The sequence below is a fragment of the Pelecanus crispus genome, chromosome 11, assembly GCF_030463565.1.
Source record: "Pelecanus crispus isolate bPelCri1 chromosome 11, bPelCri1.pri, whole genome shotgun sequence".
In the NCBI taxonomy this organism is placed as follows: Eukaryota; Metazoa; Chordata; class Aves; order Pelecaniformes; family Pelecanidae; genus Pelecanus; species Pelecanus crispus.
This window is the reverse complement of record NC_134653.1, coordinates 23,803,782-23,820,874: the sequence shown is the minus strand read 5'-3', so window position 1 is coordinate 23,820,874 and position 17,093 is coordinate 23,803,782. Positions and strand designations below refer to the sequence as shown.

At 57.9% G+C, this 17,093-nt stretch overlaps 2 protein-coding genes across 3 annotated transcripts; one reads left to right on the top strand and one right to left on the bottom strand.

Moving 5' to 3' along the window:
• Positions 1 to 7,965: 7,965 nt before the first annotated feature.
• Positions 7,966 to 10,601, top strand: RFC5 (replication factor C subunit 5). The gene is made up of 11 exons (XM_075718712.1): positions 7,966 to 7,997; positions 8,118 to 8,182; positions 8,274 to 8,410; positions 8,509 to 8,588; positions 8,927 to 9,000; positions 9,122 to 9,281; positions 9,427 to 9,508; positions 9,633 to 9,762; positions 9,971 to 10,048; positions 10,143 to 10,197; positions 10,465 to 10,601. Exons 1-11 carry the CDS (start codon positions 7,966 to 7,968, stop codon positions 10,559 to 10,561), a joined length of 990 nt encoding a protein of 329 aa, XP_075574827.1. The 3' UTR covers positions 10,562 to 10,601.
• Positions 10,602 to 12,013: 1,412 nt separating this feature from the next.
• On the bottom strand, positions 12,014 to 15,433 carry WSB2 (WD repeat and SOCS box containing 2). Of its 2 annotated transcripts, none has more exons than XM_075718569.1 (9): positions 15,418 to 15,433; positions 15,078 to 15,249; positions 14,733 to 14,968; positions 14,389 to 14,520; positions 13,931 to 14,031; positions 13,499 to 13,671; positions 13,142 to 13,255; positions 12,541 to 12,648; positions 12,014 to 12,323 (listed from the first exon to the last, which is right to left on the bottom strand). In XM_075718569.1, exons 1-9 carry the CDS (start codon positions 15,431 to 15,433, stop codon positions 12,161 to 12,163), a joined length of 1,215 nt encoding a protein of 404 aa, XP_075574684.1. In that variant the 3' UTR covers positions 12,014 to 12,160. The 2 variants fall into 2 exon arrangements, with proteins under 2 accessions (XP_075574684.1, XP_075574685.1); XM_075718570.1 differs by having other exon boundaries at positions 14,733 to 14,965.
• Positions 15,434 to 17,093: the final 1,660 nt, after the last annotated feature.

The following is a 17,093-nucleotide window of genomic DNA, read 5'->3' as shown; positions in this document are numbered from 1 at the left end:
ACCTCCAGCCTGCTGCCCGCTCTCGCCAGGGGAGCCTCCGAAGGGGGGGTGGAGGGGTGATAAGGGGGAGGAAAATACATTAAAAGGGTTCAAAAAGCCATTTCAGAAGAAGAAGAAGAAAATATGATATAATATCATATAATTCATCATATAATATCATATGATAAATATAAATAAAAAGAGGATGCCAGACTATCAGACCCGAACTGAAAAGACGAAGAATAGCATAGCATGGCAAATAACATAACATAACATAACATAACATAACATAACATAACATAACATAACATAACATAACATAACATAGGAAGGGAAAGGGAAAGGGAAAGGGAAAGGGAAAGGGAAAGGGAAAGGGAAAGGGAAAGGGAAAGGGAAAGGGAAAGGGGAAAGGGAAAGGGAAAGGGAAGGGAAGGGAAGGGAAGGGAAGGGAAGGGAAGGGAAGGGAAGGGAAGGGAAGGGAAGGGAAGGGAAGGAAGGGAAGGGAAGGGAAGGGAAGGGAAGGAAGGGAAGGGAAGGGAAGGGAAGGGAAGGGAAGGGAAGGGAAGGAAGGGAAGGGAAGGGAAGGGAAGGGAAGGGAAGGGAAGGGAAGGGAAGGGAAGGGAAGGGAAGGGAGGGAAGGGAAGGAAGGGAAGGGAAGGGGAGGGGAGGGGGGAGGGGAGGGGGGAGGGGAGGGGAGGGGAGGGGGAGGAGGGGAGGGGAGGGGAGAGGAGAGGAGAGGGAGAGGAGAGGAGAGGAGAGGAGAGGAGAGGAGAGGAGAGGAGAGGAGAGGAGAGGAGAGGAGAGGAGAGGAGAGGAGAGGAGAGGAGAGGAGAGAGAGGAGAGGAGAGGAGAGGAGAGGAGAGGAGAGGAGAGGAGAGGAGAGGAGAGGAGAGGAGAGGAGAGGAGAGGAGAGGAGAGGAGAGGAGAGGAGAGGAGAGGAGAGGAGAGGAGAGGAGAGGAGGGGGGGAAAAAAAAAAGAAAGGAGAAAGAGAAAAGAAATAGAGAGGGCTTGCCAGACTACCATACCCAAACTGAACAGAATAAGAAATATCATATCATATCATATCATATCATATCATATCATATCATATCATTAAAAAGGGGATGCCAGACTGAACCACATAGAGCTGTTACCTTCTGCTCAACGTGTTTGCATCAGGCTGGGACTCACTCAGGCCCTTCGCAAACCACAGTGGTGAAAACCCACCTGCACAACTGTACTGGTTTTGGCTGGGGTAGAGTTAATTTTCCTCCTAGTAGCTGGTATGGGGCTATGTTTTGGATTGTGCTGGAAACAGTACTGGTAATTCAGGGATGTTTTAGTTACTGCTGAGCAGTGCTTACACAAGAGTCAAGGCCTTTTCTGCTCCTCACCCCATCCCACCAGCGAGCAGGCTGGGGGTGCACAAGAAGTTGGGAGGGACACAGCCAGGAAGGCTGACCCCAACTGACCAAAAGGGTATCCCACACCATATGACATCATGCTCAGCATATAGAGCTGGGGGAGAGAAGAAGGAAGGGGGGACGTTCGGAGTGATGGTGTTTGTCTTCCCAAGTCACCGTTACACATGATGGAGCCCTGCTTTCCTGGAGATGGCTGAACGCCTGCCTGCCGGTGGGAAGGAGTGAATGAATTCCTTGTTTTGCTTTGCTTGCATTTGCTTGCATGCCTTTTCCTTTACCTATTGAACTGTATTTACCTCAACAGATGAATTTTCTCACTTTTACCATTCTAATTCTCTCCCCCCATCCCACTGCAGGGGGAGTGAGTGAGCAGCTACGTGGGGCTTAGTTGCTGGCTGGGGGTTAACCCATGACAGTCCTTTTGGGCACCCAACATGGGGCTCAAAGGTTTCACGGTAACGACAGATTTGATTGGAATGTGCTAGATCGAATTTATAGCTGTTATTGCTGTTTAGCTATTGACAGGCTCATGTGCTTGCCATGGGGCTTGCTTGCCTTACTGTATGTTAGAGTCCAGTGCTCGTTAGTGGCTGCTTTTTGCTTTCGCTGCTTGCTGTACCGCTGTACTGCTTATCATCTTACTCTGCTGTGCCTGGGAACATTCTGATAACAGCAATGGCGATGTGACTGGGCTGGCAGATGGCCAGGGCATCGCTGCTGTTTCTGTGCAGCTGTACTGGACAGGCTGGAACTCTAGCATGAACTCGAGTCGAAGGGACTGTGACCTGTGGATGAGTCCATGCAGGAGCAGGACACCCCAAAGCATCTGTGGCCATGGATAAGCCCATGCCAGAGCGGGTACACCTCGAAGCATCTGTGGCTGTGGTTGCATCTGTGCCGCAGCAGGTATATCTCTGAAGGGATTGTGGCCCAAGCAGAAGTCCACACTTAAGTACACCTTGAAGCATCTGCGGCTGTGGGTAAGTCCATGCTGCAGCAGGTACACTTTGAAGCATCAGTGGCTGTGCATGAGGTCATGCTGGACCACCTCAAAGCATGTGGCCATGGATAAGCCCACGCCAGAGCAGGTACAGCCCTGGAGGGACTGCAGCCATGGGTAAGGCCATGTTGGAGCAGGTTGACTTCTGAAGGGACTGTGGCTGTGGGTAAGGCCACACTGGAGCAGGTCTGTCTCTGAAGGCATTGTGGCCCATGGAGAAGGCCATGCTGGAACAGGCACGCCTCAAAGCGACTATGGCTGTGGCTAAGTCTATGCCGCAGCAGGTACACCCCTGGAGAGACTGTGCCTCATAGATAAGGCTCCACTTGGAGCAGGTACACCCCTAAGGGACTGCAGTCTGTGGGATAAGTCCAAGCTGGAGCAGGGGCAAGGGAAGGAGTTCATTGCAATGTTAAACCTGATGGTCTGGCCCAAAGGGACCAGGGGTGGAGATTGCAATGGCAACACCTTTAAATTGTTGTAAACCATTATTTGAGTTGCACGTTACAGGAATTACTATAGCAGGAACCACCTGAACGAACGGAGGACAAGCCTTACAAAAAGCAGTGCAAGTGCAGCAGTGCCCCGACCTGAGCTGGCTTTGGCGCCAAATAACTCCATGCAACACACCCTCTCTCCTGTCCTGAGTGACCACCATAACAGATGGAGCCCGAAGTCATGGACTAAATGAACTCATTTAATGTTCATAAATGTACCTGCTCCAAAATGGACATTTTGTGGACGTTTGTGGACATTTTAAAGACATTTTGGAGGGGTGGTCCATAGACTAAGGGAATGATATCTCTGTATTATATCAAAGGATGGGAAGGTTGGTGGTGGGTAATGAGAACATATTGGATAGTGTGGGACCTGAGCATGATGTAAATGGTATGGAATAGGGCGTGGAGAATGTGCTGGTTTTGGCTGGTATAGAGTTAATTTTCTTCCTAGTAGCTAATATGGGGCTATGTTTTGGATTCATGCTGGAAACAGTGTTGATAACTGTCCTGGTCTCAGCTGGGATAGAGTTAATTTTCTTCCTAGTAGCTGGCATAGTGCTGTGTTTGGGACTTAGTCTGAGAATAATGCTGATAACACACTGATGTTTTAGCTGTTGCTAAGTAGTGCTTACTCTAGTCAAGTACTTTTTCAGTTTCCCATGCTCTGCCAGGTGCACAAGAAACCAGGAGCAGGCGCAGCCAGGCCAGTTGACCCAACTGGCCAAAGGGTATTCCATACCATATGACGTCATGCTCAGTACAGAAAATGGAGGGAGTTGGCCAGGGGGCAGCGATTGCTGCTCAGCAACTGGCTGGGCATCAGTCAGCGGGTGGTGAGCAATTGCATTGTGCATCACTTATTTTGTATATTATTACTATTATTATTTTCCCTTCCTTTTCTGTCCTATTAAACTGTCTTTATCTCAACCCATGAATTTTACTTTTTTTTTCCAATTCTCTCCCCCATCCCACTGGGGAGGGGGAGAGTGAGCAAATGGCTGTGTGGTGTTTAGCTGCCTGACAGGTTAAACCACAGCAATAACACCGGGATGGTTTAGTTACTGCTGAGCAGTGCTTACACAGAGCCAAGGCCTTTTCCGCTCCTCACCCCACCAGCGAGCAGGCTGGGGGGTGCGCAAGAAGTTGGGAGGGGACACAGCTGGGACAGCTGACCCCAACTGACCAAAGGGATATCCCACACCATATGACATCATTCTCAGCATAAAAAGCTGGGGGAAGAAGAAGGAAGGGGGGGACGTTCAGAGTGATGGCATTTGTCTTCCCAAATAACTGTTACATGTGACGGAGCCCTGCTTTCCTGGAGATGGCTGAACGCCTGCCTGCCGGTGGGAAGTAGTGAATGAATTCCTTGTTTTGCTTTGCTTGCGTGCATGGCTTTTGCTTTCTTACTTTTACCCTTCCAATTTTCTCCCTGATCCCACCAGGAGGGATGAGCGAGTGGCTGTGCAGTGCTTAGTTGCTGGCTGAGGTTAAGCCACAACAGCGACAGAGCAGGCAGCTGGAAAGAAAAACCTGGTGCAATTTTGTAATACAGAGGATCCCATTTTATCTGGACTGAGTTCTCACTTTTGTTCTTAATTTCATATGCATATATATATATATTTATATGTTTCAACTGGGTGTTTTAGCTGGAGTGGATGGGAGGAAGCAGCACTGTAGCAGGTGGGTGGCACTGGTGCAGCCCCAGGGGCTGCGGGGGGTCCCAGGGAAGAAGCTTCCTCCTGCTCTGCCGGCTTTTCCTCCAGGAAGGAGGAGGCAGAGCCCTCCGGAAAGGCCAGCATTCACTTGACTGCTGTGGCAGGTGCTTGGGGAAGGCAGTAATTGCCAGATATTTAACTATCACCCGTGTTGGAAATGTGATGTAATTCCTGTCATTAACTGGAGCACAGGACAAAAAAACCCCACCATGCTGGAAATTTTCTCTCCTGATGGCTTCTGTGGTTAATCAAGTCTTTCAATAACCAAACCAGAGATAAGAGGGCAAGGCACTCTCTGTACTCAGTGCATTTGTAACAGCAGATTATTTTTTTTCCCTAAAACATTCAAGCTACCAGCCCAGCCATTTCTGGGTCTGCTGTTCCCAAATCTGATTACAAGGCAGGGAAGGATGGGATGGTACCCAGAGGAGAGAGGATGCTGAGAGTCCCAGCTCAAAATTGGGGTGCTGGGGAGCAAGCGGATCCCTGTTGGCATCCTTTGCCCATGATGCTGCTCCCCCTCCTTGTGACTCCGACAGCTTCCAGTGCAAAAAAAATTCCCACAATCCCAGTATCTGCCCTTCAAAATAAATAAATAAAGTAAAATAAAATAAAAATAAAATAAAATGCAAGCAAGGACACTCCGCTGGGAAAAAAACAGCCAACCCAAAACCACCAGCAGCAGGAGACCTGCAGTGATTTCGGGTGTATACTAAACCTCATGCTCCCCAAAAAACCCTATCGTAGCCTGTGCGACAACTCACGCGCTTGGGCTGGCCTGCGGTGCGAAAGACAGATGCATGTTATGGCTGGCAGGAACAGGCCCGAGATCAATAAGAAAACCTGTGTTTTTCTATTCTACAGCGTTGGACAGCTTGAATTATTCATTTCCTTCGTTATCAGTGCCTGGATTCCATACACGGGCTAGCTGTGTGCGTTGTTACTCAGCAACATTAACTGCTTCATTTCTTAAACACAAGTTGTTTTCAGCACAATCAGTTCATATAAAATGTATCTTGTAATGACTTAATTCACCTGTGTTGGCTTTCTTGCATGTCCATGAGCTTGGAGCTACTGAGAGTCTCCTGAAATCAGGTTAATTTTCACGTGACGCCTAGTGAGGAGGATGCTCTGCCAGGGCACAGCATCCAGCTGGGAAGGGAGAGGGCATCCCCTCAGCACAGCCAGCTCATCACCTCCAGGCAAACCCCAATCAAACCCCGCCTTGTGAAACCAACCCTTCACCAGCTTGCGAGTCTCCACAGTGCCATACAAGGCTTTTCCCACCAAATTCCCCATAAAACCACCCCACGAGGCTTTTATGTGCTGTTGACCATCAGCCACTAGTGCTAAATCATTGCCCTGGCTTGTTGCTGACCCCTTAAATTCAGAGTTGTCTCCATTCATCTTAAAGGCTGGGTGCCAATCCACGTGTAAGGGGCCTTTCTGATATTAGCATTTTTATTTCTTTATTATTAACATGCCGAACAGCATCTCCGCCTCCGTGATGGATGGGTCTATCCTTTGGACTTCGCCTCTCGAGGGGCACCCGTTTCTCTTCACTGTGAAAGAGCACCTCTGCCGCCATCATCTCTGCCGCCACGCAGAGCCACCAGCTACCCGGAATTCCCTTGTCCTCTTCCGAAGGATGTGTCTGATGCCTCAGGGCTGTTAACGCACCTCTCAATAGTGCTATAAATTTATAGCGCTGTTTACCAAGCCTGATGTGACCTGCTGGTCCCCTGCCCAAGGGATATGATAGGTAAATAAGCCAAGACAGGCTGCTCAGACACTGGTTAATAATTCAGCCGGTCCTAACGATGCAGAATCATTGCAAGGGGATGCACCCATCAATTTTAACAATGTTAAACAACAACCAAAAAAAAAAAAAATCTTTAAAGCTATCTGGTCAAGAAAGAGGTGAAATTGCCTGTGAGAAATATCACTGTGGATCTGAGCACCGGCCGCAAGCAGAAGGCTTTGCCTGCCCCCTCCAAAGATTTTGCCTGGTCTGAAGCTCAAGATTTATTAATGATGGGGCGGGGGGGAAGAAACACTTGGAAAAATCAATTTTGAAGGTCAAGAGCCTGCCCCAGGTGAAGGCAGAAGTGAGGAGAGAACAGCGGCTCCGGATCCGCTACATAGGGTAGAAGCCCAAGCCCGTCAGGACTCCAGGTTGCACCTCCCAGCCGGTTCCCAGGTGCTTGGGAAGGACCTCGCAGCTCCTCACCTGCCATTGGAAGGGCCATCTGTCACGGCCGTCATGCACCCAGAGGAATGGCTGAGGCTTGCTGAGCTCAGCTTCAAGCTCCTGCTTTCCCTTACAGGGCTGGGGGGCAGGGGGAATAGGAGGGGAAAAAAAAAAAGGGAAAAAAATTAGGAAAGCAGCTGCTCTCTGGCAGCTTTTTGGGTTTCTCTAGGATTCAACCTGGAGCTCTTGATGTTTTCCCTTCCCTTACCAGCGACAGGATTTCTCCATGATTTTTTCGCCCTTCCGATATATTCCCTATCACCTCTACTTCCCAACGGACCACTTTCTGTCATCTCTCCGCCTGCGCTTTCCAAGCCAGAGCCACTCACTGCAGCCCTGCTCGCCTCTCTCCATCCACGTCACTTAAACCGAAGCAGCGCCTGAGCATCCCCGCCAGCTAGCTTATGTTCTTTTTCCCTCGAAGCCCCTTCTCAAAGGAGGCTCCAGCCATTTCCCAAAGCCCAGCCTGCAATAGCACGGACCCCTCTCCCTTTGGAGGCGACTCTGGCGAGAAGAGGCCGCACCCAGCACCTCCCAGCCGGGAGCCACCCGGCCCCGGGCAGGGACACCCCCGTTACTCCGCCAAAAGCGCTTTGGCAGCATGAGGGACAGAAGACGGGGCTGGATTTTCCAAGTTAGACAACCAGAGGGGGGGGAAAAAAAAAAAAAAAAAAAAGAGACCTGGAAATCTTCGGGCTGCTCTCGCATAGCGGGAAGCGGCAGGGATAAAGTTGGTTTCCTCTTTGCAGCCAGCTCTTGAGTTTGCTGCTCCCGTGGCGCTGGGGGAACCACGGCGCCGGTCTCCTCCAGCCCCGGGAGCTGCCCCCCCTCGCCCCCAGCCTGCGGGTGCCCCCCCCGCCCCCCCGAAGGGGGTTTCCAAGAGCAGGAGGTCACGATGCTCTTCCCTAAAAGCGCGCCCACAGGTTTCCTTCAGTAATTCCCAGCCCTGGGCTGCCTCCGAAAGCACAAGCACCGCCTTGCTTGGGGGAGCTCCAACCTCGGCTCTTCCTCACCCGCTGCGCCGGGATGGGGCGGAGCGGGCGGGGCGGCCCTACGGCCGCCCCGCCCGCTCCGCCCCATCCCGGCGCTCTCGCGAGGCGCTGTCGGCGGAGGATGGCGCGGGCAGGCGGCGGGAACCTGCCGTGGTACGACCGGGACCGGAGCGGGACGGGGAGGTGGGAGTTAAAGCAGCGAGCGCTGCCCCAAAGCTCACCCCCCCCCCCCCCCCCCGCCGCCCCGTTGGGGTTGCGCTCTCTCCGGTGCAGGGTGGAGAAGTACCGGCCGCAGACGCTGTCCGAGCTGGTGTCTCACCGGGATATCCTCAGCACCGGTAAGTAACCCCCCCCTCCCGCCAACACACACCCCCCGTAACACCAGTGGGGGGTACCGGGCATCCCCCAACCCCGTTATCCCTTCTGCAGTGCAGCGGTTCATCAGCGAGGACCGGCTCCCGCATCTTCTCCTCTATGGCCCTCCCGGTACCGGTAAGACCTCGACCATCCTCGCCTGCGCCAAGCAGCTCTACCGGGAACGGGAGTTTGGGTCCATGGTGCTGGAGGTAAGGAGGGATACCATGGGGGAGGGTGACGGTGGGGTCCTCCCCACCCCTGGGTGCATCCTTGGGCAGGGATGCATATTCACGCCATCTCCCTTCAGCTCAACGCCTCCGATGACCGGGGTATCGACATCGTCCGAGGGCCCATCCTGAGCTTCGCCAGCACCAGGACCATCTTTAAGTAAGTGGCGGGTCTGCGCTTCCCAAAGCTCCCCATCCCTTTGTCATCCGCCCTCTGACACAGCCTGCCCCTGCACCCAGCTTGGAAGGTGGGTTTGGGGGAGATCCTGGGGTAGGAAGCGTGCCAGAGTGGATGGGAAGGAGTCAGGAGTGCCCTGCAAGCAGGGAGGATGAGGGTGGTAAGGATGAATGATAAAGATGCTGGTCCGGAAGGTAAGGAGGGCTCCCTGGCAAAGTTCATGGGGGTCAGGCTGCGAATAAGTGTCCCGCGCTCCCGATTCTCCAGCAGCAAGCCAGCAGCTGGGACCAAAGCCACCCCCTTTTTTCTCCCTTTTTAAGGAAAGGCTTCAAGCTCGTCATCCTGGATGAAGCTGACGCCATGACCCAGGATGCTCAGAACGCCCTGAGGCGAGGTGAGGAGCGCCGGGGACCCCACACCACTGGCACCCCTTCAGCCTTGCCCAGCCCAGCGTGGGGTGGGAGCCTGTACAAGGCAGCAGACGAGAACCAGCCTCTCCTCCCTCCTCTTTGCAGTGATCGAGAAGTTCACAGAAAACACTCGCTTTTGCCTCATCTGCAACTACCTCTCCAAGATCATCCCCGCCTTGCAGTCCCGCTGCACACGCTTCCGCTTCGGCCCCCTCACCCCGGAGCTGATGGTGCCCCGGCTGCAGCACGTCATACAGGAGGAGGGGTGAGCCGGGGGCAACGTGGGACGTGGGGTGCTCCACAGCATCCTCTGTGCCCCCTTTTCCCCATTCCCCTACGCAGGTTTTCCACAGTTGTATTTCCCTCCAGCAGTGCTGGCTCCCTCTGCAGCCCCGGATCTTGTTTTCCAGGGTGGATGTGACTGAGGATGGGATGAAGGCTCTGGTGACCCTCTCAAGTGGTGACATGCGTAGAGCCCTCAACATCTTGCAGGTACGGTCTGTGGCTGCGGCCGCTCTCCCTTGTGTAAGCCAGCAGCAGTCGGCCCCACGCAGGCAGCTGCCCTGGAGCAGTCGGTGGAGGAAGGGCTGAGCTCTTCATCCCTCCTCTTCCTCAGAGTACCAGCATGGCCTTCGGGAAGGTGACGGAGGAGAACGTCTACACCTGCACAGGACACCCCCTCAAGTCTGACATTGCCAACATCCTTGACTGGATGCTGAACCAGGACTTTACCACTGCCTATCGCAGTATCCTTTTTCCTCCACTGGCCCTGGGGTTTAATCCCCACTGCTATAAATCCTCCTCTTTGCCAGGGCTTCCCATCCTGTGACCTCCTGCTCCGGCTGGGGTGGGTGCTGCTCGCTGGGGAGGGTCCTCGGGGTTGTCGTGGGGATGAGGGGTGGGATCTCGCAGGGAAAGGCCTGGGAGAAAGCCCTTCACTCGCTCTCATCTCAGAAATCATGGAGCTGAAGACACTGAAGGGCTTGGCCCTGCAGGACATCCTCACCGAGATCCACCTGTTTGTGCACAGAGGTAGGGGCTTGCAGGGCCAGCTCCTGGCTGACCCTGGGAGGGCCAACCGTGCCCCCCACCCGCGCTGATGCACGCCATCTCCTTCTCTCTGCAGTTGATTTCCCACCCTCGGTCCGCATTCAGCTGCTGATCAAAATGGCAGACATCGAGTAAGTGTCCCTTCACCCCCGCTCCTTGCCCCAAAACACCCCAGCTGGGGGGCTGTCAGCGTGCCCACCCCACGGGGGTCACCACTGCCACGCTGTGCCGAGTCCTGGCAGCTGGTGGGCACCGCTGGCAGCCGCTGTGCACCTGCCCCTGCCGCATAAACCCGCCAGCACTGTGCTTGGCTTGCTCTGTCCCGGCCAGGGCTGTCGCTTTGTCAGAACGCAGATGGCGGTGTAAACACCTGAACCTGCCCTTGCCCCCTGCACCAGGTACCGGCTGGCTGCTGGGACCAGTGAAAAGATTCAGCTGAGCTCCCTCATCGCGGCTTTCCAAGTCACCAGGGACCTGATCGTGGCTGAAGCCTGAGTCCTGCCGGGTGGATCCTTGCAAAGCCAGATCTCGCAGAAGCTGGAAGGGATCACCAGCCCCGTGCCTGGAGCTGCTCCCTGCAGCTGTTTCCTTTTTGCAAGCCTTGAGCCTGCAGCCAGGGTGTGAGAGTCGGGCAGCATTGTTTCTAAGCTTCACTGGGAAATACAGATGCCTCTAAAGCCCACCAGGTTGCACTTGTCTTGTCTTTTCCCTCCTGTACAGCAAGGACCGAAGGGAGGTGGTCGAGCCTCACCCCCTGCCCCTGTCACATTGCAAAGGCGTTGCACCCACACAGGCTGAAGTTCAGCTGTTGTCACCTGCCTGCAAAACCTCCCTTCCTTGCAGGGCAGAGCTGCCCTGGGCGGTCACGCCCTGAGGAGTACAACCGTGGCTTGTGCCACCCCATCGCTCATGTAGCTGAGCGGGGCAGCCATGCACAGCAAGCTGCGCAGGGCCAGCGCGGTTTCTTGCAGCGACATCCCCCTGTTACAAGAGGGAACACAGTTCTGAGTGACACCTGTACATGTTAGGGAAACACCAGCTTTCTGGGTTCAGCTGCTTGCAAGGGAAAACATCCCGGGGGGCAGTTTAGAGGAGACATTCCCCGTCTTCTCCATCAGCTGGGGTCACAGCCTCGGGCTCGTGCGCAGACCGAGCCCTCTAGCATGCAGGGGGCTCAAAGCACGTGCTGTCACTCCAGACACCAGCTAAGCTGCAGGGAGACAAGCACACAAGACTGCTTCATGCACAGCATGTCCGGACAGTGGCTGCTGGAGTGCCAAGCTCCAGCAGGGAGGGAAAGCAACGGAGGAACGGGAGCTGGGGGCTGTGAAGCCCCGTGTCCCACCTTCACAGTGGACTGATCCTCCCCAGCACCCACCGCTGAATACTTACTGGTCTGCTGCACTTCAGAGCCGAGTAAGCACTCACTGCCACCCCGACAGCCACAGCAGGAAGGCTGGAGCCCCTGGGCCCCAGCCCACTGGAGCCTGCCCTGCCAGGGATCCCCAGGTCACCTCTACGAGCCAAGAGGAAAGACGTGAGGAATAATTTTTTATTCTGTCATCGCTGTCGTCTAGTCCGCAGAGACCTGCTCGGGTTTGTCCAGCCCGTGCCCAGACCAGGAGAGCGGCAGAGCCCGTACTCCTCCAGGAACTAAGCTACAGTACAAGCCGGTCCCAGTGAGGGTTGCTTTTGTCAGGGATGGTTGTAGCCCCGTATTCGTACAAATGACAAAAGCTCTGCTCAGACTGCGGCTACTAACCTTCAACCCACAACATTGCACTTGGAAGCAAAAGCACCTGACCCAAAACTTGCAGATAGCAGGGGGACAGGGGGACCTGTGTCCCCTGCGGGGCCACCACAGCTGCGCCCCGTGCCCTCTGCATGCATTTTTGCTGGGTTCTAGTATAATTATACCAAAAAATCCCTCCACATTCACAGACACAGCCCCCAAACAAGGGGAGTAGCAATCCTCCTGCCCCACAGCTCACGAATCAGCAAGATGTCGTTGCTGCGGTGCCTCCTCTGACTCAGGCCAAGCCCCGCCGCCAGGCAGAGGGCTCTCGCCTTCGTGCCTCCACTTTCCACGCTGCCTTAAAAGGTCCGGTAAGTGAGGAATTCCTTCAGCTTCCTGGGGATGGGGAGCGCGAGGACCTGGTATGTCGTCAGGAAGGTGCGCAGAGCTTTGCGACACAAGTGCTTTAGCGATGAGAGGACCCTTGGAGCGGTCCAGAATTGGACGTGGCCATCTCTGGTCCTGCAATGGAACCCGAACAAGCCGTGAGCACGGGGCAGAGTGACACAAGAAAACTCAATTACACCCAAATATCCTGAACTTGCAGCAACCACATGTTCCCCAGCCCAGGAAACCAGTCCGCACCCCCAGGGAAGCCCAGAATTTGCTGAGAAGACCCAGAGCTGCAGGAGGAGGGAGCAGCCATGTGCTTCTCCGCTCTCTTCTCCCACATACGCACCCTGTGGCAATGAAACCGCCATGTGGAAAGTACATGCAGCACAGGCCGTTGGTCATGGGAGCAAACGCAACTGGAGACCGCAGCTCCAACGCCCAGATCCTCAGGAGCCTAAGGAGAAAGGGAGGGGACACAATGCCAGGCCCACATCCACACAGTGCCTGCAGCTAAAATAAAGCCTCTGGGTTCACCTGAATGCATGCAAACTCTGGAGTAGGATTTTCTTCCCATGGGCTTAGAGCATCCCGAGAGTGTCACAATACGGCAGCAAGGCGGGAGGCACTGTCCCCTGTAGAGCTGAGCTGGATGCAGACAGAGCTAGTGACTGTGCTGAGGGGCACAGCGAGGGCAGCACAGCACGCAGGAAGACACGGGCCCTGGCTCATCGCTCAGAGGGGCCACGGGGCCCTGACCTTGCTACCCCTTGCCACAGCCAAGCCGCAGTGTCCCAGGCAGCCTGCCCTTTCCCCTTACACCAGGCATTGGTGGGGACCTGGCATGCAAGGTCTGTTCCCCACTGGCATGTCCTGAGCTCCTGGTTTGTTTTGGTGGTGTCCTCCTGTGACCCTCTTCCCGCTGGAGGTCCCCAAGGGGGTTCACTCACCTGTCATCCGCCACCGTGGCTAGGTAGAGGCCCTCAGGAGAGAAGCAGACAGAGCGCAGGGAGCTGGTGTGGACTTCACTGCTGTAGTCCACCGCCGAGTGCAAGGGGACGTGGCTGCGGGTGGGGAGAACAAGCCCAGCATCAGCCCCAGGCTGCCATGACCTCCATCCCCAGTGCTCCGGGGCCGGCAGAGGGGCCAAACCCGGCAAGTCAGAGTCCCACTTCAGAGGCCGGAGACAGGGGAGAGCTGCTGGCTGTGCCCAACTAGAAGGGAAGGCCATGCTCAGCCCCAACAAACCCCCATGGCATTGCTCTGTCCCCCTTCCACAGTCCTTCACTGGCCCCCCGGCTCCATACCGCAGCGTCCTCAACTGCTCCCCAGTGTAGGGGTCCCACATGATGACGCAGGCATCATAGGAAGCGGTGACGAGGAGTGCCGAGTCTGGCGAGAAGTCGCATGACACCACACTGCTCTGGTGCCCCTCGAGCCTCCGGATGAGGGTGTAGGACCGCATGCTCCACAACAGCGCCTGCAGAACATGGGCAGGGGCTGAGGCTGGGAGCATCCCTGGGGTGGGAACAGAGGAGAAGCATCTCCCCCTTGGGGTTTAAGGCACATGGGCTCTGGTCCCAGCTCCTCCATGCAAAACCAGAACAGTCAAGGAGGGAGGGTGGCTCTGGCCTGGCCCCTTCTCGTAGCAGGGTTTCTTGCATGGGGGGTACCCAGAGGGCCAAGGGGAGCACTGGATTCAGCAGGACACGGGACAGCTCCCATCCTGCAGGACTCACCGACTTCTCTCCGGCAGCGGAGCAGAGCATGCTGCAGTCTGGGGAGATGGAGCAGCAGTAGACCCACTGCACGTGGCCCGACAGCACCTGGACCTGCCGCCCTGGTGACAGCAGGCATGTGAGTCACGAGAGGGAAGCACAAGGGGCAGCGCTGGGCCCTGCCCCTGCCCTCCCCTCCCTTTCCCGAGAGGGAATGCAAGTGGGGCTGGAGGGTTCCCATGGGCAGATCCCAAGCTCTGTCTACTTGCAACCCCCTCCTGCACCTCCCAGCCCCCACCTGGAAGAGGATGGTTCTGCTCCATATCGTAGGACTCTACGCTGCTGCCTTGAACACTGTCCCCAAATATCCTCTCCCACCATCTCCCCTACTGAGGCGGGTTTCTCCCCCCTTTCCTGCAGCAGAGCCCAGCCTCAGCCAGGGGTGAGCTAGCACCGGGGACATCCCCGCACACTCCTACCATCTCTGCTCAGGTCCCAGATGCGCAAAGTCTTATCCCGCGAGGCCGACACAAGGATGAGGCTTCCATTGGGAGCGAAGCTCAGGTCTCTGACGACATCCTGGTGCCCCAAGAGGCTGAAGAGGAGGTGTCCTGTGGAGAGGAGCCGTGCTCAGCACTGTCCCTCCACGGGGAATGAGGCAGTGCTCCTCACGTGCAGGCAGCCCCTCTTGGGAGAGGGCAGAGGCTTCCGCTCACCCCGGGGAAGTATTTGGGGAAGGATGGAGATCGGATCTCCTTCCAAAGGCGAGCAAGACACGAGCCTGAAATTGTGACTGCTCCCACCGTTGGCAAGGGCCACTCACCTGTCTGCACCTCCCAGACCTTGATCTGCCCGTCGTTGAGCCCGGTGGCCAGGATCAGGCAGGGAAGACCCACGGCGCAGGTGGGGTCTGTCTGCCCCGCCTCTGCCGCCGGCCAGGCGCTGAAGGCGAGGCCCCACACGATCTGGCCGCACTCAAGCGTCTTCTCCTTGGCCACCCCTCGGCTCCTTGCCTCCGCTTTGCTGCCACGGCTCTTGCGCTCTGAGGTTTTGCAGCTGCTGAGAGAAAGGAGGCATGCACGATTACCCCCAGGGCAGCCTGGCCCCCCAGGATCCCCCATCCCGGCTCCGTGCACCCCGTCTCCATCCAGCCGCCCCCCATACTCACAGCTCGGCCTCCTCCAGGGGCCAGGGGATCAGCTTGACCACGCAGTGTCCCTGCGACCAGGCGAACCAGGCGCCTTCGGGGGAGAAGGCCACGCTCCAGGTCTCGCAGCTGGATTTCCAGTCGTACCGCTGGGGACGGCCCGGCTTCAGCTCCGCCAGCAGGACCGGCTCCTCTGGGCGGCGGGACGGCCACGTTACCCCCCGGCCTGGGCCTCACCCCGCTCCTCCCGCCCTCCCCATGGGGACGGGGGGCCCGGAGGGCGGGTACCCACTTCCCCGGCCCTCACCGAGGCGGCCCCGGCCACGGCCGAGCCCGGCCGCCGCTCGCCGCCCCGCCTCACCTCCGCTCGGCTTCATGGCGGCTCCGCGGAGCGCCCGGCCCGGCCCCGCCGCCTCCGCCCGGCCACGGCAAGGCCCCGCCGGGCCGGGCGCGGCCTCCGCGGGCCCAGGCCCAGGCCCAGGCCCAGGGTGGCGGCAGCGGCGGCGGCGGCGGCGCGGTGAGGGGAGCCCCGCTGCCTCCTCCTCCTCCTCCTCCTCCTCCCCCTCCGGCGGCACCGCCCCGCCGCGCCCGGCCGGGGCCTGGGCCTGGGCGACGGCAGCCGGGGACACCGGGTGCTGCGGGGGGGAAGGTGCCCGGGGAGGGACCCCCGCCGCCACCGTCCCCTTGCCGGGGGCTTCCCGGGGGTGGTGCCGCCCCGGGCTCGCCGGAGCTGGGGGCGGGGGGGGGGGCAGAGCGCAGACCCCGGGCGGGAGAAGCGGCGGCACAGGCCCGGCTACCCCGCCGGACGCCGGGGCCTCCCCTGCCCCGGGGCTCTGCCGCTCCCCGAGCCGCGGGGCGGCAGCGGGAGGGACGCGGGCACAGGGCACCCGGGGAACAGGTCGGACGGCAAACAAAGCACCGAGCCGCACCAGGGCCTCCCCCATGGGGACGCCTGCCCCCCCATCCCCCCCGGGTGCTCTGGGGCTGGCGGCAGGGGGGCCTGTCCTCCGGGCTGGGGGCACCGGCGGATGTCAAGCCCCAAGGGGCATTCCAGGGACCCAGCACCCACACGGTGACAGCCCCTGGCAGTGCCCCCCCCCCAGGGACCCAGCACCCACACGGTGACACCCCCCTGGCAGTGACACCCCCCCCAGGGACCCAGCACCCACACGGTGACACCCCCCTGGCAGTGACACCCCCCCACCTAGCACCCACATGGTGACACCCCCCTGGCAGTGGCACCCCCCCCAGGGACCCAGCACCCACATGGTGACACCCCCCTGGCAGTGACACCCCCCCAGGGACCCAGCACCCACATGGTGACAACCCCTGGCAGTGACACCCCCCTGGCAGTGACACCCCCCTGGCAGTGACACCCCTGGGACCCAGCACCCACACAGTGACCACCCCGGCAGCAGCACCCCAAGGACCCAGCACCCACTCAGTAACTCCCACCCTGGCAATACCTACCATGAGTCACTGCAGGAGACATCTGGCCAGCCCACCCCCACACCTTCCCCCTGAATTCGCCATCCCTCCAGCCCCCCCAATGCCCCTCACTATGCCTGGCGGGGGGGGGGGGGGGGCACACACCAACAGGGCAGTGGGGACGGGGGGACCTCAGCCCCCACTGCTCATCCCCCTTCATCCCCTCCCGGTGTCCCCAGTGCAGAAAAGCCACGGTGTGGGGAGTGTGGGGATCCAGGAAGCATCGCAGTGCTACACCCACAGGCACCCCAGGATCTGCTGGGGTCACCCTGCTTGGCTCAGGATGTTGGGGTGCAAGGGCAGGGGGCACCCAGGGTGGGGGGCAAGGTCCCATGGGGGTCTCAGGGACGGCTGTGCCAGCAGCCCCCTAAGCTGGCCGCTTCCTCTGCTATATCCCCACCCCAAGGCCAACGCTCATGCCAGGCTCCCCATGGCACCCACTGCCACTTCAGGGTCTGGGGAGAGTCCCCCAGCCTAGGGACAGTCCCCTGTGCCACTCGAGTGTGATGGGACAGGTGCTGCCCCACCCCACCCCCCCGAGGGGCCAGC

Excerpts from the sequence above, each read along its gene's own strand:
- RFC5 (XM_075718712.1), top strand. The coding sequence starts at position 7,966 with ATGGCGCGGGCAGGCGGCGGGAACCTGCCGTG. Across the intron at positions 8,411-8,508 it reads TTGGGTCCATGGTGCTGGAG|CTCAACGCCTCCGATGACCG; the intron begins GTAAGGAGGGAT and ends ATCTCCCTTCAG. Across the intron at positions 9,282-9,426 it reads CACGTCATACAGGAGGAGGG|GGTGGATGTGACTGAGGATG; the intron begins GTGAGCCGGGGG and ends CTTGTTTTCCAG.
- WSB2 (XM_075718569.1), bottom strand. Across the intron at positions 14,969-15,077 it reads CCCCTGGAGGAGGCCGAGCT|CAGCTGCAAAACCTCAGAGC; the intron begins GTGAGTATGGGG and ends CCTTTCTCTCAG. Across the intron at positions 13,672-13,930 it reads CCGCTGCCGGAGAGAAGTCG|GCGCTGTTGTGGAGCATGCG; the intron begins GTGAGTCCTGCA and ends CATGTTCTGCAG.